This window comes from Leiobunum rupestre, chromosome 10 (assembly GCF_980474605.1).
Source record: "Leiobunum rupestre chromosome 10, qqLeiRupe1.1.hap1, whole genome shotgun sequence".
Lineage (NCBI taxonomy): Eukaryota > Metazoa > Arthropoda > Arachnida > Opiliones > Sclerosomatidae > Leiobunum > Leiobunum rupestre.
In genome coordinates, this window is record NC_143393.1 from 19,663,062 (window position 1) to 19,689,299 (window position 26,238).

The following is a 26,238-nucleotide window of genomic DNA, read 5'->3' on the forward strand; positions in this document are numbered from 1 at the left end:
ACTTATCAGCTGCCTTTTTTGCGTGCTGACACGGGGGTCAAATTATCTATTAGTTTTTTCAGAAGAAGTGAATTCTATTTCTGTCAACGAGTTGATTTGCGGGCTGGCTTGATAAATAGCTCGATAAAATGCAAAGGTACCCGTGATATTCGACATGTGGAACATAAATATGTTAATCCCATTTTAAACTCTTCGTCTATTAAAATTTGTGAAATAGCTTTGTGGCGTTTTGTAACATAGCAACACTAGACCGCGATCAACAATGGAAATTTTGTTGATGTTACCAACAGTTAATCTAGGTCGACACATATTTCATTAGTCTGGAAGAGTTAGTCTAATACTGGAGTGCAACGAGGAAATTATTTTCGCTTAGAGTAATGAAAAATAATAATAATATTAATTTATACTTGTGTACTGAACGTGGGCGCCTTTGGAGAAAAAAAAACTCGTTCAGTTTGATTGATTAGCTCGCTCGCGTGCTTGTAGTCTTTAGCACGGATCACTTCGTGTCAGTTCAGTTCGTGCAATGGTAAATTGAAGGGTGAAGTCTGTTTGGAGCTGAGTTGGACGTTGATCTGAAAGACCGCAATCCAATATACGTCTGTGAGAATCTATTTAGGTGAACATAGAATATGTGGCGGCAACTATAACTATTGTTTTCATGATTTCCTGATATTCGCCTACACGTAAGGAGAGCCTGTGATCTTAGTGGAGTAAATTCCAACCCTTACCGACAGAAAGAAGGAAACATTAAGCGGGGAAAGGCGGAAGGGCGTGGTTTGTTTTCCGGGAATCACGAGCCGAACAGGTTGCTGCCGACATATTCTCTGTTCACACGAATATATTCTTGACGCGTTGTATGTTTTCTCTGCCGTTTGCGTTTTAAATATAGCATAAATAAAGCTGGCTAACCCTGAATTTCACGTGTCCTTTATTCACGGTTTCCAAGTTTTTGATTGAGAATGACGTTTTTTTTTAGAATATTTCCGTGGAGACTTGCCCGATGGCGGTGTAATTTCTTAAAAGTCGCGAATTTGAAGAAAGGTCTGTTCTTTGACAAAGTATGTCTCCGCGAACTGGTCAAGAAACGATAGAATTGACGTTTTCGGGACAAGGTCAGACTTTAGTTGGCGCGAAGCCCATATTTTATTCCGCGTTGAGGTTGAGAGACTTCGGATGGATTGTATTTTGGCAGAGTTCAAGGCTATGAAAGCGTCTTGTTCGTAACTAATAGGCGCTATTTGTCGATCTGTCGGGAACAAAGTTGCCAGTCCATCCAAGATTAAAGACCCAATGTACAGATTTATCTCGAGGCTCGCTCTTTTTTGGGTCAAGGTCAAATTAGATGAAACATCGTACTTCTTTAGTGATAAAAGCTGATTTTTTATATCCAAACAAGTAGGGGGGGGGGGGTCGTTGTGGTTAGCGCTTTCAGCTCACAGCAAAAGGGGTCTGTGTTCGAGCCCAGCTTGTTTCCTCTTTCAACATAAACTTGCGGAGGTTTGAAAGCAATCGTCAGTGCAGGGTCACAGCCCAGTTTTAAAAAACCACCTGCCTGTTGCAATTACAAATTTACAAACATTATTATCACTGCTATAGCCATATGGTTACTTTCTAACGCGAGTGCTCCATTAATGGTTTATAGAAGATATTTTTCTTCCGATCAGCGCTCGAGCCCGCACGCAGCAGGGACTGTAAATGGGCCGATGCCGACCTCACCATCACGTCTCCTTGCGTGGTGCAGTCACTCTCTAACTTCGCGACTGGTCAGTCGAACTGTCCTACTAACGTTCCTTTTGTGCGGACACTTGAACACAGTCCACGGACTTCCCTCTCGAGGACTTCAACAGTTGCCATCACCATCTTCCTCCTCCCCAACCACCTCGCCGTCTTCATTCGAGTCAAATGAACAAACCACCCTCAACGTATTGTCTTCCAATCAACCATCGAACAAAGGTAACAAGTGACTTCATCCGTCATTCATTCCGAAGATAACGGGAACGCCACCCTGTCTTTCCCACGTATTTATTTCATAGGGTTCCCGCCCTGCCTACCGCCCAAACCCCGTTTTTATTGTTAAGCCTGTATTGTCTCAGTATACGAACTTAAGTAGACGGCGCGTTTTACATTCAAATATCTCGGATAGAGCCTTCGTAATGTAATAAAAGGGTGTGGTAGGCATTTTTCGAATTAGCTAATCTTTTGTAGACCCTATAAATAGCCTCCCTTTTTCAATATTATTCAACGAATTAGTTCTTGGCTAGGCAGGTGCGCGTAATCTAAAGTTTTTTTATTATACTTTTTGGATAGATGAGCCGGTCTACGAATACGAGGTTAAGGACACGACCAAACACCTGTCCAAGCGCGAAGTCACTGATTCGGAGCGAACGCTCACCCCGGCTGGCTCCGGAACCACCACGACGACGGTTGACCCCACTTACGGCATGTGGTCAACGGAGAACGTTACCAACCATACCGAGCCCAAGAAGCGCAAAGGTCACGGGGTGCACGTGGCCGAGTGGCGATGGGAGCACGTCAAAACACCCTTCATATACACAGCCTTCGTTATAACGGCTGGCCTCTGTAAAATAGGTAATTTTTGTTAACTATCGTCACGATATAGTTAACATACACCACGAATGTATTCATTTCAACCATGAATATCGAACTATATCATTACCTTTTCTACCATCTGGGGCTAAGAGGGACGGTGCCTTTCCGCGTTTTACGTCATCACATGAGCCAGTCAGGAGACAGAACGTTTCCGGGATTGCACGATTTAACCGGTGAAGAAAATGACTAGTGATTCTTAGAAAAATACCTCTACTACTATTAAATCAATTGATAATCATAAATAAAGGAATTTGTTATTCATATTCTTAGCTATTTTCGTTCAATCAAAAAGATGTGTATTAAAATTTTAGAAACAAAATTTAACGCTAAGCCTTGGCACTGAAATCTAGTCAAGTTTCAAAACGTTGCCCTTCAATACAATTTTTGAGCGGCGGCGCGTGACCGACGTCATGATAGCTAAGCCCCTCCCATCCTAGCGACTGAGGTCAGACTACCTAATGCAGTTCGATATTCTTGGTTGAAATGAATACATTCATACATACACGTATGACCAGAAGTTAAAAATGTCTTACGAGAAAAGTATTAAATTTGAAGTAGCAGTACTTTTATCAAATTTTCACCTTAAATGTAATTTACCATGGATTGGAATTTCATTATTTATAAGTATTAAATTTCCTATATTGCTATTAGAGAGATTAAGCAGGAACGTCGGGGGTATCATAGACGTTCGTGAAATTAAATTCTTTAAAATCGGTTAAGTGTGCTTTCACTTTGACTGCCAAAGAAAACATTTACAGTTACAATAAAATTTTATAAATATTTTCTAAACCCGGGTACATGACAAAAATAGTAAACTGCTTAGCCAATACTAAAACGCGCCTTGTGAAGCATTGACTAAAGACAGGAATCCATACCTCTACTTGGAATGCTTATCGCGTCAGATTTTCATCTCGATGTGGCTGACGGTTTTTTGACGTCACTAACAACAACTTGAGAGGGGATTTTGTCTCTCGTAGGCGGGGCCAAAGCCGTCAGAGTGAGGTTACCATACGCGATACGGCAGGATGGGATAGGTACATTTGTTCGAATTCCAATAGTCCGAACCGCCGAAATAACAAATGTTTCAATTGTTCGAATTGGACAACTTGTTTGTTTCATTCGTCCGAATCGGTAGCATAACTTGTCCGAATTCTGAATTAGTATTTCTTATTGCTGTTTTTTTTTTTGTTCGTATTTTTTTAGTGCAAGAATAAAAAATAAAAAACTTTAGGTTAGGTTAGGTTAGGTTAGGTTAGGTTAGGTTAGGTTCACGTTAATGTTACTATTTTCTTATTTTAACAATATTTAAAAAAAAAACAACCAATTCCTAATGTTCGAAGAAACGGACAAACGATTATTCGAACAAATGAAATTCACCAGTAAAGTTAACATAAATTGAAGGACTAAATCACCAACAAAAGTTGTGATAAATTTTTCGGGCAAATGAAATACGTTTTCGGACATACGATCCTGTTTTCCGGCATTCGGACAAATGATCATTCGGACATTTGTACCACCGTTCGGACGAATGAAATTCGAACAAATGTACCCAAATCGGCAGGATAAGCATTACTTTAAATGTGTCTCCGATTTCGCCTATAATATGCAAGGCTTAGGAGCATTTCAATTTAAACTATTATTTACGATTGCTAAAACGCACGTTGCTAGAAAATTAATAGTCTCGCATAATTATACCTCGAATTGTTGAGCAGGAAAATTGTAATATTCATTATACTTATTTAAACGCTATACGACTACGCGTCAGAAATATGGCGTCGTTATAAAAGGTCCTGACTACGAAGTATAAGCACGAAAAGAAAACCGTGGAGTATGATCACGTGACTCTCGACGTTGTCGTTCAAACGTCTAGAGCACTCTGCTTAACTTCTCTAGTATTATTTTATTCAAAAGTGTACCTTTTCAAGCTAGTGCTGATTTTAAACTGAGGTAAAAAATGTGTAAAATAGTGATTTTCTTAACTTAAACTATTACATCGATAAAATGTTTACATTGTACATCTCGTATGAGGTATATTACAAACTTCTGGTGTGACCAAGAATTCATTCTACCTGGTACTAGGAATATGGGAAAGTAGAGGTTCTAAACCCCACCCTCGGATGCGTACTGTGTAGCGGAAGTTCGTTGGCTCAGGGGCGATTTTACGCCTAGGCACCTAGATACCTGAATTTATTCTTGGTATGACATTAACATAAGTAACATAATGCACATAAGTATGACACTATTGTTTTAATGCTAATTTTCTTACCGAATCTTTTTCGACACTCAACCATCTCCGACTTGGACTCGCAACCGAACGGAGTAGTGTATTATCGTCCATTGTAGTTGCATATTTCGCCTCGTGCATACTTAGATAGGGGGCTCTGCGCTGAATTAAACCTTAAAATACCTGCGCTATAACTATAAAAATCAGTTCGGTGATAATTTTTGCACATTGTCATACTAATTGAAATTATGTTACTTACGCATTAAGGGTACTAAATATAGACTGTATTTTCACCTACAAAGGATTAAAAGCAACGCAGTTATTTTTATATTAAATTTATAACAAATCTTACGAGGAGACTACCCGAGGTGATAATCACCGATTTGGTTGAAACTAGGTGGGTATGTAGACCTTATGGTAACATGAAATTTCACCAAGGGAAAAGTTGCAATGGGCATTAGTTTTGCCATGGCAACCGAAAATGTGTTTGACAACACAGTCTGTATATTGTCCCATTGAAAATAACAATTGATAAATTTTTACATATTTTGATCAAATTGACCAAAATTCATCAAAATATCATAAAATTCATTTCATTTGTCAATTTTGATCTATTTTTTTTTGGTTTTGAAATATGAAATTTTTTTAAAATTTTTCACAGAAGTGCTCAGATTCCCATGTTATTTTCAATGAGAAAATATACATACTGTGTTGTCAAAAACATTTTCGGTTGCCATGGCAAAACGAATGCCCATTGCAATTTTTCCCTTGGTGAAATTTCATGTTACCATAAGGTCTACATACCCACCTAGTTTCAACCAAATCGGTGATTATCACCTCGGGTAGTCTCCTCGTTAGTTGTGACTTTGATAGTAATCCGTCTTTGTTGATTCGTAGGTTATCACCACGCCGATTTCCTCTCCTCCATCGTTCCAGAGTCATGGTACTTAACGTCTTAATTTCACGTCGCCTTTATTGAAACCTTAATTAATATTGATTAGGTTTGTTTGACGCGTAGCCTTCTAATTATCTTGGGGACCGCAGTTGGAAGCATTCTTTAGTGAGTAATATTGTAATTTTTAGACACCCCTGGATTATTTTGTCATTGTCGTACAACGTAGCCTTGACTCTGTAATTAACCCAAACTTGGGTAATTGTTGTTGCAGTGTGACCGGCTCCGAGGACATACTTCCACAGTTTGACTCCCGAACTTTCTTCCTCTTCCTACTTCCCCCGTAAGTCATTTCCGCTTTTTCTTTATACACAAATTACACGTTCTTTCTTTGGAAGGTCAATTATTTTTCATTACGTTGCTGACAGAAAATAAAAATTATTTTAGCCTACTGATGTCTGTAGATGTGATTCACACGCGGAATTAATATAATAAATTATTTTTTATTCGCCTCGCAAACGAATAAGTACATTAAAAACGCTGAAATTTATATTATATTGTGGATATACATATGAAAAAAGAAGATAAAACTATTAAAAATATATACAGACCGAAATATAGTATTTTTATAAGATGGTCCTTTTAATTTCGAGACACCGCGGTGTTCGGGCTAAAGTTAAGCTACAATGGTTTGGTCTACTTAGGCTATTTCAACTGGGCCCCTGTACAAAATGTTAAACACGCCATACTCCGGTGTTCGGAGCAAAGTTAAGTTACAGTATTTGGGCTGATAATGCTATTTCAAAGGGGCGCCTGTAGAAGGGTTCCACGTGCAATATCGGCTGGAGAAGTAAACCATTTCACGCCATGTTTCACGCAGATTAGAAATATCTTTATAAGGTGTATCAGAGGAGTACCGAAGGGGTCGGATTCGTGGTAGGAGAAGCCTTGATTTTACCAACTCTATCCTAATTTTTTCTTTAGTTTTTTTCAAACTTTTCTTAAATAGATAAGGTTTCTGAAAAAAGGTCGTGGAATTGTTCATTTTACCAGCTGAACAACATTTTTGGAAGCCCCAATTACTCCCCCAAAAGGGACGTCCCTGAGGTATACAGAAAATAAAAAGTTAGAAGTGTTTAACAGATTAAATTTAATAGTTGCAATTACGGCTCCGCTGGCTGTCGAAAAAAATATACAACTTTACAGAACTCGCAAAGATAACAAAAGGTTTTTCGGTTTTCACAAGAAAGGTTTTTAAAATTTAAAGATAAATATAAACTTCTGATTTAAATAACGCTTGAATCGTTTCTCATATCTTCGCTAAAAGAACATTCGACTTTACTTTTTTTAAATTCATAGAAATCCACGAAGACGAAAATCACAGAACTCCATGCCAAAGATATAAAACAAGAACGGAAGGACGCGTACAGATTTGCAATTTTCATAAAAAAACTCCCGTCAGGAAATTGTTAAGAAGGAAAAAAATTGCTTTTATCGCACTTTGCCCTTCTTTATATACGTTTAAGAACAAGGCTGCGGTGAGAGCGAAGTGTGTACTTCGGTGGTAGAAGACGCGAAATCTAATGGGTCACCGTACCTTTTCCCTTTTAGAAAAGTTTAGCCGAGGCCTATCTAGTAGTTCAGTCGAAAGCCAACGCTTAAGCCTCGGCTCTCGCCCGAACGGGAGCCGCTATCTCTCTAGCGGCGTACGGAAGAAGCGACGATGGGTTGAGCCGGGTGGGCCAATCTGTAGGATGGTTTTTGCGGAGGAGAGGGAGAGATTTCTCCGGAGAAAAGATGAGTTTATCGATCACCGAGGAGTCTCGGCGTCGCTTGGGGACGCAAAAATGCCAGGGATAAATCTGTCCCGCCCTATAGAGTACTAGGCTGTCTAACCACCTGTCGCGTCTTCGTCGCCGAAAGGTCCCGCGTTCCTATAATAACTTTTCCCTCGCTTTTATTCTTCGTGTAATGAACAATTACCAGCGAGCCGGAATGAACAGAAAATTTACTATTTATTAATGACATTTAGCGCAAAGATGCTATTAGGGATTGCGTAAGTAGATAACTAGGTCTTTATGGGGAAATGTTTTTCCGAGAGCTGTTCGTGATGTATGAAAACTTAGCAGGGCGCTGTCAGAAACTACGTGACAGAGCGAAGCTGGACGCGAAATGGCGACGAAGTCCACTATATGGTCTGTGTAGCGCGTAGCTCTCACATCAATTTGGCGTGCGAAGAATATCAAATGGCATATTTATGGAACGAGATTATAGATGGTAACAGTCTTTGCTACTGCTGTTAATGATCGGCTGTTTTTGTCTCCTAGAATCGTCTTGGAGTCGGCTTATTCGTTACACGACAGGGCTTTTTTTGGAAATTTGGGAACGATCCTGCTCTATGCCGTCGTGGTAAGTATCTACAGATTTTGTCGCTAGCCTAATGAGGTTCATTGAAAAATTCGGTTCGAATTTCGGGTACCAAAACACGTTATTCCGTAGCCTCACCCTTAAAATTCAAACGATTCTGCGACCCTTAAAGGCCGACTACACAGATCTTCGGTTTACTCTGTATTTCACTGGAAGTAGGCTTACTGCAATACAGGTGTGACATGCAGTCAGCCTACTTCCAGTGAAAGACCGAAGATTTATGTAGTAGGGAATATGAACTTCCATATTCAGAAGCTAGAGGTGATTGGCGCTAGTTAGCAGCGGGTATTTCGATTCAGTTGATAGCAGTACTCGATACTCCCTTTAAAATCGCGTAGTTTAGTCACGCTAAATAAATTTTCATCCCTTTAAAATACCTTCTAATTAACAACTACATAATTTGGCACCTTTTTCATACGCAAATGAGTGTCATTCTTTGAATGTTTTCTTTACAATTATTACACGTCCTTGAAACTTTTTTATTTCTTGGTTTAAAAATATTTATTTAATTACGTAATTTAAATGTTAATAATAAGTGATTTTAATGAAACATTTCCATTACAGGGCACGTTGTTAAATTGCTTCACAATCGGTAAATATAAGATCCGCTAACGTTTGAAATTTTCTCCAATTAAAATCGGATTTCCGACTAAGTGGTTCTTGGTTCGCAGGTCCATCTCTGTACGGCCTGTCCGAATTAGGCGCTTTGGGACCCTTGACGTTAGGAGCTTTAGAATGCTTGATATTCAGCGCGCTGATCTCCGCCGTCGACCCAGTTGCGGTAAGAGAACTTCGAAAATATATTAAAGTTCCTGAAAATGAAAAGTCTGTCATTTTTTCGGTCTTGGCGGAAATTTATAGGTTTTGGCCATATTCCAAGAAGTTGGAGTGCACAAGGCGCTTTATTTTCTTGTCTTCGGCGAATCCCTACTAAATGGTACGAAAAACGTCATCAACAATATTATTCGTCTTTTATTCCCCAGTTTCGTCTCAGGGTTTTTTCGTTTCTTTAAAAAAATATTTTATGATCAATGTTGGTCGGAAGTTACGTTCAATATATTTTTTGAGTTAATGGTTTTTTTATTCTATCAGACGCCGTTACCGTTGTCCTCTACACGATGATGGTGGCCCTAGCGGCGGAAAATACCATCACAGCCGGACAGGTTGTTATTACATTATTTTATTACCAGAAGTTTATAATACAACTCTTAAGTGTGAAGTAACCATAGAGAACATTAAAAATGCAAATGTACCTTTGCAGGCTTGATTTTTACAGCAACATGGCTAAAAATTGATCTAGTCTATTATTTCGCTTTAAGGTGTAAAAATTATTGATAAAATTATTGATAAAATTATTGATGAAATACTATTAGAAAATCAATATATGACGGTCTTCAGCCCGGAATATTTTTCTTACCAAACGTTGTTTGAAAACGGAAGCTTGCGAATGTACATGTTTCAAGCGAATAACATTAGCAAAATAGGTAGATGAATACTTAAGATGTTATTTATCACTCGGATAAATATGGACTTGGCAGCATGACGTCACGCCGTACCTTTGGCCATGGCCGCCATTCTGGTATACTTTTTCTCCCCAGGATAAAAACTATTGAAAAAAAACTGTGACGTAGCACTGCCAAGTCCCTATTTAGACTTATCATTAGATGGCCTATTTTCGCCTGTAGAAGTGTTTAACCGGCAGAACGCCGGTGTTCAGGGTGAAGCTACTTTACACAGCTTGGTCTCGTAACGCATTTTCATAAATTTATCATTATTATTGGCGTAAGTAGGTCAGATAGATATATTCCGTTTTTTTTAAATGTTTACTGAAGCCATTTCTAGGATGACCAAAATAATAATTGGAGGACTATGTCGTTACGGGTTCTTTGTGTCATAGTGCAGATAATTTATTTTTAAGTTGCTTATTTTTATCGCTAGAGGCGCTTATCATTCTACGTCACTCCAAAGATATTCATCTAGGAGCAACAAACACAAGGAGAACGCAGCTAGCCTTTAAACACGCTAAGGCAGTGTTGTGTACAAATTTCATTGGACGAACCTTTACGCTGCACGTTTTACGGAAAGGGGGAAGACAATTTCATAATTTTCCCCTTCCGACGGCAGCGGGCGCTAAAGCGTCTAACCAATGAAAAATGTACGCAAGAAAATGCATGACTTTTGACGGGTTGCGTTCTCCTTGTGTGGGGTGCTGTGTTTGTTGCTCCTAGCTAACACAACGGAAAGTACTGAATCAAAATCTAAATAGCAGGCATGGTTTGTTTTGTAGCAGTGCCACGGTGTCCGATATTGGAAAGATTTGAACCCTAATATCTTTAGCTCCTCATCTAAAATTTTTAATTGGCCGATTTAAAAATTACGTTTTTTGCACGCGACAATACCTTTGGATTATGAGGTATAGCAGGCTTATTTACCTGCTTTTATACCTTAACATGGCGGAGTATTTTCACGCGAAATATGAATTTTAAGATCCACCAATTAAGTTCTCAGTATTTGGGTGAAAATCTTTCGCAATTCTCTCAGTAGGAGCGCTGGCGGGGGATTCAAATTGAAAAATGGGGATTTTGCATATGACACACTTATAGAATATAATTATAGACTAATGTTATTTTCAACGGCACGCCTGTTAGAGTAGCTTTTGTCGTTATTTGAGGCAATATATAAATAAAATTGTTTGTATCATTATACGAAAGGATGTCATACAACAGCATGATTTCTCTTTGATTAGTTGGGTTTGGGCGTGGTGTCTTTCTTCTGTGTCAGTCTGGGAGGCTTGGCGATTGGAGTCTTCTTGGGGGCGGTGACGGCTCTCGTCACCAAAAATACTCACAGTGTGAGAGGTATTGTCTTTTTGAACCAACTCCTCCGTTCGTCGCAACTCGGATTCGAAGTTGCGGCTTACCTGGAATATTTTTTCATTGACCTTGCACTCTTTATGGTTTTTTTTGTTGAAGTGGTGGAACCATTGGCGATGTTGGGCGTGGCCTATTTAGCTTATCTTCTGGCTGAAATGGTCCATTTTTCGGGAATCATCAGGTTTGGGATGTTCTTGCTAATCTTTTATTAATGGTACGCATCCGTTGAATTAGGTTAATTGAATTTCTATCAAACAGCATCATTGGGTGCGGACTGGTTCAAGCTCAGTACGCTTTGGGAAACATTTCCCAAAAATCGTACACTACTGTAAAATACTTCAGTAAAATGTTAAGGTATTTCATCTCTTTTATTCAAGACTTATACTTTTTTCAGAAGAGGTATAAAATAAACCGGGCTTAGGTCTCGGTTTAGTCAGACATAATTAACTTTTTATGTTTAAATATGTACAAAGTTTAAAGGGCCACACTGGTGTTTGAAATAGTCTAGGTGAAAATCGAGTAGCCCTTCCTCTTAATAAACCTTTTGTAAATCATAAATCCTTCTTAGATCCTAAAACCTTCGTAGGCCCTAAAACCGTCGTAGACCCTAAAACCGTCGTAGACCCTAAAACCGTCGTAGACCCTAAAACCGTCGTAGACCCTAAAACCGTCGTAGACCCTAAAACCGTCGTAGACCCTAAAACCTTCGTAGGCCCTAAAACCGTTGTAGGTTCTAAAACCTTCGTAGGCCCCTAAAACCTTCGTAGACTATAAAACGTTCGTAGACTATAAAACCTTCGTAGACTATAAAACGTTCGTAGACTATAAAACCTTCGTAGACTATAAAACGTTCGTAGACTATAAAACCTTCGTGGACTATAAAACCTTCGTAGACTATAAAACCTTCGTAGACTATAAAAACTTCGTAGACTATAAAAACTTCGTAGACTATAAAACCTTAGTAGACTATAAAACCTTCGTAGACTATAAAACCTTCGTAGACTATAAAACCTTCGTAGACTATAACACCTTCGTAGACTATAACACCTTCGTAGACTATAAAACCTTCGTAGACTATAACACCTTCGTAGACTATAAAACGTTCGTAGGCCCTAAAACCGTTGTAGTCCCTAAAACCTTCGTAAACCCTAAAACCGTCGTAGGCCCTAAAACCGTCGTAGACCCTAAAACCTTCATAGGCCCTAAAACCGTCGTAAGCTCTAAAACCTTCGTAGACTATAAAACCTTCGTAGACTATAAAACCTTCGTAGACTACAAAACTTTCGTAGACTATAAAACTTTCGTAGACTATAAAACCTTCGTAGACTATAAAACCTTCGTAGACTATAACACCTTCGTAGACTATAAAACCTTCGTAGACTATAACACCTTCGTAGACTATAAAACGTTCGTAGACTATAACACCTTCGTAGACTATAAAACGTTCGTAGACTATAAAACGTTCGTAGACTATAAAACGTTCGTAGACTATAAAACGTTCGTAGACTATAAAACGTTCGTAGACCCTAAAACCGTCGTAGGCCCTAAAACCGTCGTAGACTATAAAACGTTCGTAGACCCTAAAACCGTCGTAGACCCTAAAACCGTCGTAGGCCCTAAAACCGTCGTAGACCCTAAAACCTTCATAGGCCCTAAAACCGTCGTAAGCTCTAAAACCGTCGTAAGCTCTAAAACCTTCGTAGACTATGAAACCTTCGTAGGCTATAAAACCTTCGTAGGCTATAAAACCATCGTAGGCTATAAAACCATCGTAGGCTATAAAACCTTCGTAGGCTATGAAACCTTCGTAGACTATAAAACCTTCGTAGACTATAACACCTTCGTAGACTATAAAACCTTCGTAGACTATAACACCTTCGTAGACTATAACACCTTCGTAGACTATAACACCTTCGTAGACTATAACACCTTCGTAGACTATAAAACATTCGTAGACTATAAAACGTTCGTAGACCCTAAAACCGTCGTAGGCCCTAAAACCGTTGTAGACCCTAAAACCTTCGTAAACCCTAAAACCGTCGTAAGCTCTAAAACCTTCGTAGACTATAAAACCTTCGTAGACTATAAAATCTTCGTAGACTATGAAACCATCGTAGGCTATGAAACCATGGTAGGCTATAACACCTTCGTAGACTATAACACCTTCGTAGACTATAAAACCTTCGTAGACTATAACACCTTCGTAGACTATAAAACGTTCGTAGGCCCTAAAACCGTTGTAGTCCCTAAAACCTTCGTAAACCCTAAAACCGTCGTAGGCCCTAAAACCGTCGTAGACCCTAAAACCTTCATAGGCCCTAAAACCGTCGTAAGCTCTAAAACCTTCGTAGACTATAAAACCTTCGTAGACTATAAAACCTTCGTAGACTACAAAACTTTCGTAGACTATAAAACTTTCGTAGACTATAAAACCTTCGTAGACTATAAAACCTTCGTAGACTATAACACCTTCGTAGACTATAAAACCTTCGTAGACTATAACACCTTCGTAGACTATAAAACGTTCGTAGACTATAACACCTTCGTAGACTATAAAACGTTCGTAGACTATAAAACGTTCGTAGACTATAAAACGTTCGTAGACTATAAAACGTTCGTAGACTATAAAACGTTCGTAGACCCTAAAACCGTCGTAGGCCCTAAAACCGTCGTAGACTATAAAACGTTCGTAGACCCTAAAACCGTCGTAGACCCTAAAACCGTCGTAGGCCCTAAAACCGTCGTAGACCCTAAAACCTTCATAGGCCCTAAAACCGTCGTAAGCTCTAAAACCGTCGTAAGCTCTAAAACCTTCGTAGACTATGAAACCTTCGTAGGCTATAAAACCTTCGTAGGCTATAAAACCATCGTAGGCTATAAAACCATCGTAGGCTATAAAACCTTCGTAGGCTATGAAACCTTCGTAGACTATAAAACCTTCGTAGACTATAACACCTTCGTAGACTATAAAACCTTCGTAGACTATAACACCTTCGTAGACTATAACACCTTCGTAGACTATAACACCTTCGTAGACTATAACACCTTCGTAGACTATAAAACATTCGTAGACTATAAAACGTTCGTAGACCCTAAAACCGTCGTAGGCCCTAAAACCGTTGTAGACCCTAAAACCTTCGTAAACCCTAAAACCGTCGTAAGCTCTAAAACCTTCGTAGACTATAAAACCTTCGTAGACTATAAAATCTTCGTAGACTATGAAACCATCGTAGGCTATGAAACCATGGTAGGCTATGAAACCTTCGTAGACTATAAAACGTTCGTAGGTTATGAAACCTTCGTAGGCTATGAAACCTTCGTAGGCTATAAAACGTTCGTAGGTTATGAAACCTTCGTAGGCTATGAAACCTTCGTAGGCTATGAAACCTTCGTAGGCTATAAAACCTTCGTAGGCTATAAAACATTCTTAAGTTTTCTAGATCTTGTCTGAAAAGAGTATAATTAGGCTATAGTAGTTAAAATAAAAGTAATAGCAAACAAATTGCAGCGCCGTTTGCGACACCGTTATATTCCTATTCCTGGGTATGGTTCTCGTCAACGACCAGCACGTGTGGAATACAGCCTTCGTCCTCTGGTCAACCTTACTGTGCCTTATCTTTCGATTCATCGGTGTCCTACTTCTAACCTACCTGGCCAACAGTTTCGATAGAATACGAAGGATTAACTTAGAAGAACAATTTATTATGGTAATTATCGCCTTTTTTTTGGCAATTTTTCAAGCGTTCGACATTTTAATTTCGAAGCTACTCTTTTTGGCTCCGAGCCAAAGTTTCCGGTTTTCAATTACAGACAAATTAACACGCTTTTCGATGGCGCAACCCGATTCTTATTTGAATAATTACCGCGTTAAATACGTGGTAATTGTTCAAATGACATTCCTTTTAGCCTACGATTTTTGAAAAATAATTAAGACTTATTATTATGTGTAATGTTTAGCTAGTTATGTATTAATACCTAATTCAAACTTTATCGGAAACTACAACGAACGGTTTTTATTTTTGAGTGATTGTGGTTGTCTAGACTAGGTTTTAAGTTTATTGATCCGTTGAGACTAGCTCTTATAAACCATTATTGAACGGGGTAATATTTCGATTGTAGAGTCCCAGAAACACTGCTATCGCCACAGCCTGTACTTATGTTCGACCGTTACCTACGTGATTATAAAAGCCGGTGCACGCTTACCAACCACGAGGATACATTTTATTTATTCGCTTCTTATTAACGAAAGATGGTTTTCAGATCTGGGGGCCTATTCTGTAAATATTCGAAATCCAATTTTCGATCGAAAACTAGATTTCGAACTTCGAGATCTCGACGAATGGTATTCGGTAAAGATTTCGAATAAGCATAAATCAATGTAAATTGTCGAAGTCGATCTCGACATGGTATAGGGTATCGAGATCGAATTCCCATTCGATTTCTTACAGAATCGCCCCCCTGGACCTAATAAGGGGTTTTTAAAATGGAGGGTTTCACCTTTTCCATTGAGACGAAACAACAATTTATATTAAAACCTTTCTCTTTCTTATATTCTGGGAATTAAACTTTTGAAAGAAGCTAAAAAAGTTCATTACATCCTTAATTTGTTAAAACGCAACAGCTCGTACTTGGCAACGCCGTACTTTTTGTGGGCCTAGGCAACGAGCGCACCTGTTGGCCGAAATTGTCGAACTAAAATGCCAGAAATAAAGAATACGCGCAAGGGCTTAATAATATCGTAGGCAACGATTCTACGCGGAACTAGTTGTCAAATAAATAGTTGTTCAGTGTTACGTGGAATTGTGAATTGTGATTCGGGCAGCGCTAAGAATCTAGGTTGAAATCTATATACCTTCGTGACAATGGCCTTCTTATGATTGTAACACGCGGGTCGATTTTGTCTAGGGCTATGGCGGATTGCGCGGCGCTGTGGCCTTTTCACTGGTCATTATGCTGGACAAAGACACGGTTCCTCATAAAGATATGTTCGTCACGACCACTCTGTTTGTAGTACTGTTTACAGTCTTCATTCAGGTAGGAGAAGCTGGGGTGTCATTCTAGACGAAAACTAACCCACTGTCTTTGTAAATTAGGGTGGCACTATCAAACCTTTGGTTAATTTGCTGAAGATTCGTCTTCAAACTGGAGAGAAGCATTGTCTCTTCGTCGAAATTAATACAAAGGTTAGTTTCGTGTACTTTCCTCTTTCGTTGGCCGTTCTAGATCATAACCAAAAACTCCTTCTTTCCTCAGGTAGTCGATAGTGTCATGGCGGGTATCGAAGAAATAACCGGTAGCCACGGAGGAAATTACTGGACGGTAAGTATGACGAGTCACGCGATACAAAAAGTAGTAACCCATACGATAAAACGCGTCTTTTTTCGCGTCGTCTTTTCCTAGCACGTTCTGTATCACTACGACCAAAAATACTTGAAGAAATGGTTGCAACGTGGAGTGCCAGAGAATAATCTGACCAGGGTTTACACGAAATTAGTGCTGGCGTAAGTGACCACCGATAATAACGCAACTGTACTTTGTAGTCTAGCGTTTTCATATGGTGTGATGTTTTACAATAGCGATCATTTTGCTCATTTGTATGGACCCGCTACGGTTATCGAAGAAAATCAACCTTTAAAGTTAATCGAGTACGATTTAAATGTTTTTAATGGCTCTACCAGGAAATTATACACTTATATATTGGGAATGTCTAAGGATACATTGGAATGGGGCTATAGAAATTAGCGGGGCTTAAACTACGTTGAATGTAAGACGTTGAGCGTATTTTTCAAATCATCGGCTGACCGTCACGCGTCGTCACGAGTGAAAAACTCGTCTGTAAACCACGCCCGTTTCTATAAGAATCATAAGGGTCACCATAGACATTCCTAGTGTATACGTTTATAGATTCCTGGTTAATTAATGTCCGAATTTCATCATCATCAAAGCGAGTCTGAAGAGATGAACGAAGAAGATGTCCTGAGCATCACTTGTCCTCCCAAAAATGACTTAAAATTGAGCGTTGATAAGACAGGTAATTTGTTGTATCTTCCGTCGCGTGTGCGTGTCTTATTTATCCCTGTTCATGCCTCAGCATTTCACTTAAGTTCACTAACACAAATTACACGAATACCCCTTCTAACCCGATTGGGTAGCGCTGATTTCTGTTATTAACCCAACTAACCGTACTTGGGAATTTTCCAATTTTCTTTCACGCATAGCCAAGCACGTTCGCTTTGAAAACGGAGGTAAACTAGTTTCGCGTCATAACGCATTTGCCAATTATAAACACGTTTCACTTTTTCAACCGATGGTATAGAAAACCGGAAGAATTCCGTGCAAGAATCGCCTCCGCCAATGCCCAGAAGAAGGAATACCATAGTTTCCCCCATCGCTTCGTTGCGTCGCCGTACCACCAATTCAGCGCCGCAAGAAGATGACCCCAGTAAACTCCTCCACAAAGCCTTACAGGAAAATCCCTATAATAAAGTAAGAAAGGTGACCTTGGCGTTTGTCCGGGCGAAATTAAGGGAGTTCGCTTTGGCCATTACTAGCTCCATTTCAAATACAATCCCAACTTGGTGGAAGACGACCACCAGGAATTGCTCACTCATCTTAGAGCGCGTCGCCTTCGAGCCAGAAGGTTGACCTTAGCGGCCATGAGTAGTCTCGGAAGTAGTAACTCCAGTTCCATAGAGGACCTAAGAATGAACACCGGAAGTCAGTCCTTGAACTTACCCGGTGATGGCAAGGCTTCCGCGCTACCCATGTCCCCCATCATTTCGGCGACGAGTCCAATCAACGATCAGACCATCAACTACTTGCTGGAAAGGGCCAATAGGAGGCGCTCCATCATGAGTGGCAAGTCTACGGGATCCAAAATGGAGCGCGCCAACACCATAGCGTCCGGGGGCTCGTTGATGTCCTCCCTGAGGTCCAAAAGAGGCGAAGAGTCGAGATTAAAGGTATACTTCGACATATCACGATGGCGAAGGCTAAGCCCATTAATTTCTACTTGAAATTTATCGCAAATAGCTCAACGATAAACGGGTCAATTCCAGCGATAGTAAAGTCACTTTTGGTAGCCTGGACAGCGTAGATACGGAAAGCGAAGAGAAGTCCACGTCTCCAATTAAACGGCAAGCGACGAAGCGGCCAGTCAAAGACCCCAGACTGAAAAAGAGTTTAACTTTCGACGTGTCTTCGATGGACAATGACGATATCAGTGATATCGACGAAACGGGAGAATCGAAATTTTAATAACGGACAACAGTAGGTAAAGGTCTTTGTCACCTACACGGAAAATTGTGTCAAAAAGTATGTTGGTGTGTGAAAAAAAACTATTACGTTTGGGAAGGGACAGTCTACGATTGTATATTTTTAATAACATTTTTTGGTGGTTTGGATCGAAGGGATTATTTTGAAATGCGGGTTTAAAGGTTTCTATAGATTGTTGAAAAATATATTAGGTATTATACAATTTTAGCGGAAGTAAATGAAAACTATTTACTTCTGAAATTAGAAAAAAGATGGTCACTGATTATATTTCACAGCCGGAGGATTATAGCTCCCATTGTAGGAAAGCTCTAGGAAGTAGTGAATTGTTTTGTTTTTTTTTTATAATTTAGACTATCCTTTTTAGTTTTTCGTTATCGAATTGAATGTTCAACGTTCCCCTATATCCTTTCTTCCCATTGAATCATTTATTTTTTCATATAATATTGATATGAAACGACCCAAATGCGACGCGAAATATGTTAAATATCATAAAGGACTGAGAAAATACACCGGTTTTCCCAGTTTTTGTTGTATTTTAACATGATTAAAAGCTGTTGTTATTAGAAACCACCATTGTTGTTTTCTCATACCAAGAATGTATTGATTTATACTAGTTTTCCCCACAGCAAAAGAGGGGAGGGGAGGAAAAACGTCACGGGAATGCGCTTCAATCGCGTCGCAAGTCTTCGGATTCAAGGAACAGCAAGTATGTATTCCACTGGAAATCTTGACAACAAGTATGTATTTAATTGGAGTCTTGACAACTAGTATTTATTCCATTGGTAGTCTTGACAAAAAGTATGTATTTAATTGGAGGCTTGATAACTAGTATTTATTCCATTGGTAGTCTTGACAACAAATATTTATTACATTGGTAGTCTTGCCAACTAGTATTTATTCCATTGGTAGTCTCGACAAGAAATATTTATTCGATTGGAGTCTGGAGAACAAGTATTTATTCCACTGGAAGTCTTGACAACAAGTATGTATTCAATTGGAGTTTTGTCAACTAGTATTAATACCATTGGAAGTCTTGACAACAAGTATGTATTCCACAAGTATTTATTCCATTGGTAGTCTTGACAACTAGTATTTATTCCATTGGTAGTCTTGACAACAAGTATGTATTTAATTGGAGTCTTGACAACAAGTATTTATTTCATTGGTAGTCTTGACAACAAGTATTTATTTCATTGGTAGTCTTGACAACAAATATTTATTCCATTGGTAGTCTTGACAACAAATATTTATTCCATTGGTAGTCTTGACAACTAGTATTGAATTATTGATTCCATTGAAAGTCTCGACAACAAGTATTTATTTCAATGGTAGTCTGGACAATCAATATTTTTTCGATTGGAGTCTTGACAACAAGTATTTATTCCATTGGTAGTCTCGACAAGAAATATTTATTCGATTGGAGTCTGGAGAACAAGTATTTATTCCATTGGAGTCTCGACAGCAAATATTTATTCCATTGGAGTCTGAACAACAAGTATTTAATCCATTATAGTCTCGATAGCAAGTATTTATTCCATACGAATTCCTGGCAACAAGTATGTATTCCATACGAATTCCTGGCAACTAGGAGCAACAAACACAACACCCCACACAAGGAGAACGCAACCCGTCAAAATTCGTGGATTTTCTTGCGTACCTTTTTCATTGGCTAGACGCTTTAGCGCCTGCTGCCGTCGGAAGGGGAAATTCAGAAATTGTCTTCTCCCCCGCCCGTAAAACGTTCAGCGTAAAGGCTCGTGACGCTCGTCCAATGAAATTCGTACACAAACCTTCGTTAGCGTGTTTAAAGGCTAGCTGCGTTCTCCTTGTGTTTGTTGCTCCTAGCTGGCAATAAGTATTTATCTATAGGAATTCTTGACCACAAATATTTATACATTTGGTAGACGGTAGTCATGGCGATGCTTGTTTTTAAAACGAAAAACCAAGTAGTGAGAGCGCATGGTGATAAATTGTTCGAAATTGGTATACAGCTCTGAAAATTGATATACACGTGCCTTGAACTATACTCTCGACTACCTAAATTTTATTTAAAAAAAAACCGACTGGAAAAACTTTTAAACGCTCTTGTTGCCGAGGACGCGCGCATCGTAGTTTGTTTGTATTTTTAAAATGAATTGTTCTACGTTGAACCGCATCTCCGCAACTTTAGGAATAAAAAATGGTAAATCGCGTGTAGCTCGCGTGGTAAAGGTGGTAAAGTTATGAATTTTTTTATGGTAATACGTGTCACAACGCTACTTAAAACCTGATATGGAACCACATCGAGGTATTTTTTTACTTGACGTTTTTTACCATTTTTCATTTTTCTCCATAGGGAAAAATGGTAAATCGCGTGTATCTCGGGTGGTAAAGGTGGAAAAGTTATGAAATTTTTTATGGTGATACGTGTCACAGTACTACTTAAAACCTGATATGGAACCTCATCGATATATTTTTTATACTTGACGTTTTTAATGATTTTTCGTTTTTCTCCATAGGGAAAAATTGCATATCAGGTTTTAAGTAGTACTATGACACGTTTCACCATAAAAAATTTCATAACTTTTCCACCTTTACCACCCGCGATACACGCGATTTACCATATTTTCCCTATGGAGAAAAATGAAAAATGGTAAAAAACGTCAAGTAAAAAAAATACCTCGATGTGGTTCCATATCAGGTTTTAAGTAGCGCTATGACACGTATTACCATAAAAAAAAATCATAACTTTACCACCTTTACCACGCGAGCTACACGCGATTTATCATTTTTTATTCCTAAAGTTGCGGAGATGCGGTGTAACGTAGAACAATTCATTTTAAAAACACACAAACTAAGATGCGCGCGTCCTCGGCAACAAGGGCGTTTTTTGCTTATAAAAGTTTTTCCAGTCGGTTTTTTTGAAAAATAAAATTTAGATAGTCGAGAGTATTATAGTTCAAGGCACGTGTATATCAATTTTCAGAGCTGTATACCAATTTCGAACAATTCGGGTATATTTTATAACCACGCGCTCTCACTAAAGCGTCGTCTACTTAAAGGCATACACCGACCATGGAGCTTCTATTTGCTCCATGCACCGACCATCGACAAATAACTTATTTATTTGTCGATGCACTAACGTTTGAATTTAACCAGTTGAACGCGCTTGTTGAAATTCGAACGGCTACCTTAGCTATAAAAGGTCAAAGTCCCCGCCATAATAAACTGAAATTTGAAATATTTTAAATATATTCGAATAGATCGTGCTCACTGGACGTCAGCTAATTTTGGTTTGAAGGGAATATAACCACCCTAGGCCCAAGCTAGCTAGCGAATTTTAATACCTTTAATTCAGTTAAATCAAATTTTGGCTCTCATCGTGGATGGCGAAATTTGAATTTAGTTCCAAATTGGCTTCCGTGACCCCTGGCGGAATTTCACTGAACTAACAGCCAAAGCCGTACATGATGGCCGACCAAGTGCCAGATACAAATGGTGAGAAAGAAAAAGTTAATTCAAATGAAAGGAACGAAGAGAGGAAAAAGAGCCATGAACATAAAAAGAGGTAATTAAAACCCGTTTTAGCTCGATTTGAATAATTTGGATCAAGTTCGTATTATCATTCCCTCGCGATCGATTAAATCTTAAGCCTATGTGTACATGCTTACTTTTTGTGTTTGGCCGATTATATCATGTGCATCCTTCCATGACGCTCCCATCTCTCCTTAACATTTTGTATTGCATTGCACTAACGTACAATCTTTCAGTTCCGATAAAAAGAAAAAAGCAAACAAACAACAAGAGGAAGAAACTTCAGAATCTGTTCTTGAACAACGAATCAGTGAAATTAAAGTAATGCTGCTTTAAAATCTTCCAATTTTAGCTTATTTAATGGTAACAAGCTATGTATTTTCTAAATAGAAAGCTATGGAAGTTGCAAATTTAAACTCTATGCACCATGGCCCAGCTAAAACCCGAGATGAAGCTTTAAGAAAACATTTTGAATTTTGGGACACTCAACCAGTTCCTAAATTAGGTAAGAATCAGAGGGTTAATCTTTCAGTGTTCAAAATTCATAAATAATTTGCATTTACGTTAATGTAGATGAGGATGTAACTGCAAATGAGGCCATTGAAGGTGATAAACCATTTGAAGAATTACGTAAAGAGCCATACTCTTTACCATCTGATTTTCATTGGGAAACCTTAGATCTAAACGAACCTTTAGTTGTATGACAGCTTTAGTTATGATTTGAGTCTGTTTTAACGTACTTATACGTATTTCCGCAGTTGAAAGAGCTTTACATTCTTTTAAATGAAAATTATGTCGAAGATGATGATAATATGTTTAGATTTGATTATTCTCCTGAATTTTTGAAATGGTAAGTTGGAAAATAAACTAGCTAAACCAATTAAAATATATATAAAAACTTACGTTTTATTAGGGCTTTACAACCTCCTGGTTGGAAAAAACAGTGGCATTGCGGTGTTCGTGTGGTAAAGAGTGGTAAACTGGTTGGTTTTATCAGCGCTGTACCTGCAAATATTAGAATATACTCCAAGTAATTTTACTAAAGACTGGTTTAACAATATATAATAAATATTAACAACCTTAATTATCTTTCCAGAGTGCAAAAAATGGTAGAAATTAATTTTTTATGTGTTCACAAAAAGCTACGGTCAAAACGCGTTGCACCCGTTTTAATCAGGGAAATTACGAGAAGAGTTAATTTAGAAGGCATATTCCAGGCTGTTTATACTGCGGGGGTTGTTTTGCCTAAACCAGTCGGAACTTGTCGGTTAGTTTGAAACAACATAAATTTCTTTCGGATTATTAAAAAACTTATTATTTCACCAGATATTGGCATCGATCTCTAAACCCACGCAAACTTATTGAAGTAAAATTTTCTCACCTGAGTCGCAATATGACAATGCAAAGGACATTAAAGCTTTTTAAACTTCCTGAGGTAAATAATAAACTCTAAATGTTGCTTATAAGCTGATGACATTTTATTTTATCGTTCAATTTTAATATCCAAAGGCTACCAAAGTAGAGGGTTTCCGACCTTTGACCCTTGTTGATATACCGGAAGCGCATAATCTCCTTAAAAAGGTAAAATAATGGCATTTAAATTGGTTTTCAAATTTTTATTAACGTTGGATTTATTTATACTTAGTATTTAGATAAATTTGACTTAGTGCCCATTTTCTCGGAGGAAGAATTTGCCCATTGGTTTATGCCAAAGCAGAACGTGATAGATAGTTTCGTTGTTGTGGTAATTTTTTAACCTAAGATTGCTTATTATGCTTTCTTAATTCAACTTTATTTTAAATTTATCTAGAAAAAGGGAAAAGTTACTGATTTCGTTAGTTTTTACACTTTGCCATCGACTGTAATGCACCACCCATCTTACAAGTCTCTAAAAGCAGCGTACGCCTTCTACACAGTCAACAATGCAACGCCCTTAGTAGACTTAATTCAAGATGCTCTTATCGTTGCAAAATTGGTGTGTTAAATACTAGGGTTGTGCGAGTCCTGTTTTTAGGTTTCGAGTCAAGTCCCGAGTTTTGGAAAATTGGACTTGCGAGTCTTAAAGTTCAATTTTTCAAATACTCATTCGAGCTTTCAAGACCATAAGAAATGGACTCTATTGAGTCCTAAAACTGAATTTTATTATCTCTTTTTATCTGGGATTTATCGCTACTGAATAAAAATTATTTGCGGAATATTTAGAAGCATAGCAAAAAAATATTCGACGGAAAATAATAGATTTGCTGTGAATTTTTCATTTATTTATAAACTCAGTTCACTCGAGAAATTTTAAAGCCTTAGCAAACCACCCGAGTACCCGATCGAGTCCTAGAAAAACTATTTTTGAGTCTTGAGTCTGTGTACCCAAACTCGAGACCTAGTACTCTCACAGCCCTATTAAATACTATCCGCTTAATAGCAAAATTTTGGCAACTCAATTTTTGATTATGTTAGGATGGCTACGACGTTTTCAATGCCTTAGACTTGATGGATAATAAAGAATTCTTAGAAAAGTTAAAGTTTGGTATCGGAGATGGAAACTTGCAGTACTACTTCTACAATTGGAGGTGTCCACCAATGCCTGCGGAAAAGGTAAAATCATTTTATAGCTTTAATTTTCCGTCTCATTATTAATTCGTAAGTTTAATTTATTTTTCAGATTGGTTTAGTCTTACAATAGGAATTACCTTAATTAAAATTTATTCACCTTGAACTGTTTAATATAAAATTTCATAGAAATTTCGGGGACTCAACTTAAAGGTTTATTTCAAATTTGATGATAGTATTTTTTTAGAGCGAGTTAATACACAAATTGCTAAATAGGTTACAGGCAAACCAGTCACAGTGAATTGGTCTTGCTATCGAGGGCATAGTTTTGAGTATGTTTCCTAGTGTAAACTAATAATAAAAAAAATTCCATATTTCCAGAGAATTAATTTTGAGCCTTAGCTTGGCAAAAAAGAAATGGAATGAATTGCCTCTATAACGGTATCTGAAATTTTTCAGTCTTTATTGCCCGCACGTGTCAATTACCGTTAATGCGTGTGTATATATCATGGATTTAAGTCCCTGATAAAAACCCTTGTATAATAATAAAACCCATTAAAAGTATAAAATTAGGTTTTTTACGAAGCATTTTTAATCGTATATTTAAATTGAGGTCTATGGTAATTATTCCATCCACATAATGCAAAATATTTTTGCTGCCTGAAAAGAAAAAACTGTTTAGTTTTCATCCGCTTTTTAAAAAAATAACAATTTATTGGAGTTTGTTAGCCAGTATTTAATAGCTTCCCGAGTCATTTCTATTTCAGTAAATTATTTAACATTGTTTAAATTTAATAATTTTATAATTTCATTTATAAATATATAATGGAATATTTATATCAGAATTATTTAGATTTTTTTTAAATTAAAACAAAAGTAGTTTGAAAATAAGACTCTTAAGAACTTTGTCAAATAATTTATTGCACCTTTCACGAGAGTTACCTTAAATAACAAAAAAATAAATGATGCCAATGTTTTGGCCAATAAATGAATAAATATTACCATTCCTGTAAAAATAATGTTTCATATAAACATTTGAATTTATTTCGTTTTTTCCATTATTTCCATATTAATTTGTTTACCAGTTTGACACAGATGGCGCTGTAGTTGTAGACGAAATTAACCAAGGATATGGCATATTTTGGTAGTCCGTTCATGCATAGACAGCAGCGTTGCCAGACGTACGATAATTTAATCAAAATTTTTAGGGCGTACTATAATTTTCATGGCGTACGATATCGTACCATTATTTCGATAATTCTGCCTCAACGTACTATAATGTACGATAATCTTTAGATTTTTTTAAAAACCTACGAACGATTTATATTTTATTATTAATTTATATAACTTTTCTACTTAAAAATGAATGATATACATTTTCTGTACGCGTAGTCCAGAGTGTGAGTTTATTACCGCATTTTTTAAAACATTTTTAAACATATTAAGTTCAGTTAATAATGATAATAGACATTTTGTTTATTTCCCTGAAATAAAACTCCTGTAGTGCTTTAAAAAATCATCTAAATTCAACGCATTTATGTATGAATTAAAATTTATCGCCAAAAAGAAATGTACGATAATTTTTTGGCCTAGATACGATAATTTCAGATTTTCGATCTGGCAACGCTGATAGACAGTAGGATATCTATAGTATATCTACTGTCTATGGTTCATAGATGGCTAATTGCTGTTCCACAAACAAGTCTTTAAAATGAATTTTTCGGTAGTATTTTCTTTTGCTTTTCTAGCTGTTCGCATATGAATTCACTATCTTTGTCGCAAAAATACTGCCCAGACTTTTTGCAGTCCATTTTAATTTTATTCAAAATTCGTCGTAATTTCTTCCGTTGGTCAATGGTCTTTTGTGTTTGAGT

General features: G+C 37.7%; 2 protein-coding genes across 6 annotated transcripts in view; both read left to right on the forward strand.

Annotated features, from left to right (window-relative positions):
• Positions 1-18,871, forward strand: part of LOC149924969 (Na(+)/H(+) exchanger beta-like) — a 39,857-nt gene extending 20,986 nt beyond the window's left edge. For 3 of the 5 annotated variants that reach the window (XM_090161433.1, XM_090161431.1, XM_090161434.1), the window contains exons 2-25: positions 1,668-1,956; positions 2,311-2,592; positions 5,735-5,780; positions 5,856-5,897; positions 6,004-6,072; positions 8,057-8,138; positions 8,721-8,748; positions 8,828-8,937; positions 9,018-9,093; positions 9,249-9,319; positions 10,903-11,014; positions 11,129-11,210; positions 11,288-11,383; positions 14,538-14,736; positions 15,935-16,063; positions 16,123-16,212; positions 16,283-16,348; positions 16,430-16,530; positions 16,606-16,674; positions 16,975-17,060; positions 17,248-17,274; positions 17,346-17,515; positions 17,581-17,991; positions 18,062-18,871. In XM_090161433.1, coding sequence (XP_090017559.1) covers positions 1,707-1,956; positions 2,311-2,592; positions 5,735-5,780; positions 5,856-5,897; positions 6,004-6,072; positions 8,057-8,138; positions 8,721-8,748; positions 8,828-8,937; positions 9,018-9,093; positions 9,249-9,319; positions 10,903-11,014; positions 11,129-11,210; positions 11,288-11,383; positions 14,538-14,736; positions 15,935-16,063; positions 16,123-16,212; positions 16,283-16,348; positions 16,430-16,530; positions 16,606-16,674; positions 16,975-17,060; positions 17,248-17,274; positions 17,346-17,515; positions 17,581-17,991; positions 18,062-18,286 — 2,919 coding nt within the window. In that variant the 5' untranslated portion in view covers positions 1,668-1,706 and the 3' untranslated portion in view covers positions 18,287-18,871. Of the gene's footprint in view, positions 1-1,667; positions 1,957-2,310; positions 2,593-5,734; positions 5,781-5,838; positions 5,898-6,003; positions 6,073-8,056; positions 8,139-8,720; positions 8,749-8,827; positions 8,938-9,017; positions 9,094-9,248; positions 9,320-10,902; positions 11,015-11,128; positions 11,211-11,287; positions 11,384-14,537; positions 14,737-15,934; positions 16,064-16,122; positions 16,213-16,282; positions 16,349-16,429; positions 16,531-16,605; positions 16,675-16,974; positions 17,061-17,247; positions 17,275-17,345; positions 17,516-17,580; positions 17,992-18,061 lie in introns of those variants that run through there. The other 2 variants (XM_090161432.1, XM_090161435.1) reach the window with 2 other exon arrangements.
• A 2,768-nt stretch (positions 18,872-21,639) lies between these two features.
• Nmt (N-myristoyl transferase) lies at positions 21,640-25,396 on the forward strand. The gene is made up of 13 exons (XM_090161436.1): positions 21,640-21,851; positions 22,054-22,138; positions 22,208-22,322; positions 22,391-22,515; positions 22,576-22,667; positions 22,731-22,847; positions 22,914-23,084; positions 23,144-23,252; positions 23,327-23,398; positions 23,463-23,561; positions 23,628-23,792; positions 24,272-24,409; positions 24,477-25,396. The coding sequence occupies exons 1-13, from the start codon at positions 21,751-21,753 to the stop codon at positions 24,495-24,497; spliced, it is 1,410 nt and encodes a 469-aa protein (XP_090017562.1). The 5' UTR covers positions 21,640-21,750; the 3' UTR covers positions 24,498-25,396.
• The last annotated feature ends 842 nt before the right edge of the window (positions 25,397-26,238 follow it).

Bases quoted from the DNA above. Each gene is read 5' to 3' on its own strand.
- Nmt (XM_090161436.1), top strand. From the start codon at position 21,751: ATGATGGCCGACCAAGTGCCAGATACAAATGGTGAGAAAGAAAAAGTT. The intron at 22,848-22,913 runs GTAATTTTACTA...TTATCTTTCCAG, and splicing joins AATATTAGAATATACTCCAA to AGTGCAAAAAATGGTAGAAA. The intron at 23,085-23,143 runs GTTAGTTTGAAA...TTATTTCACCAG, and splicing joins AAACCAGTCGGAACTTGTCG to ATATTGGCATCGATCTCTAA.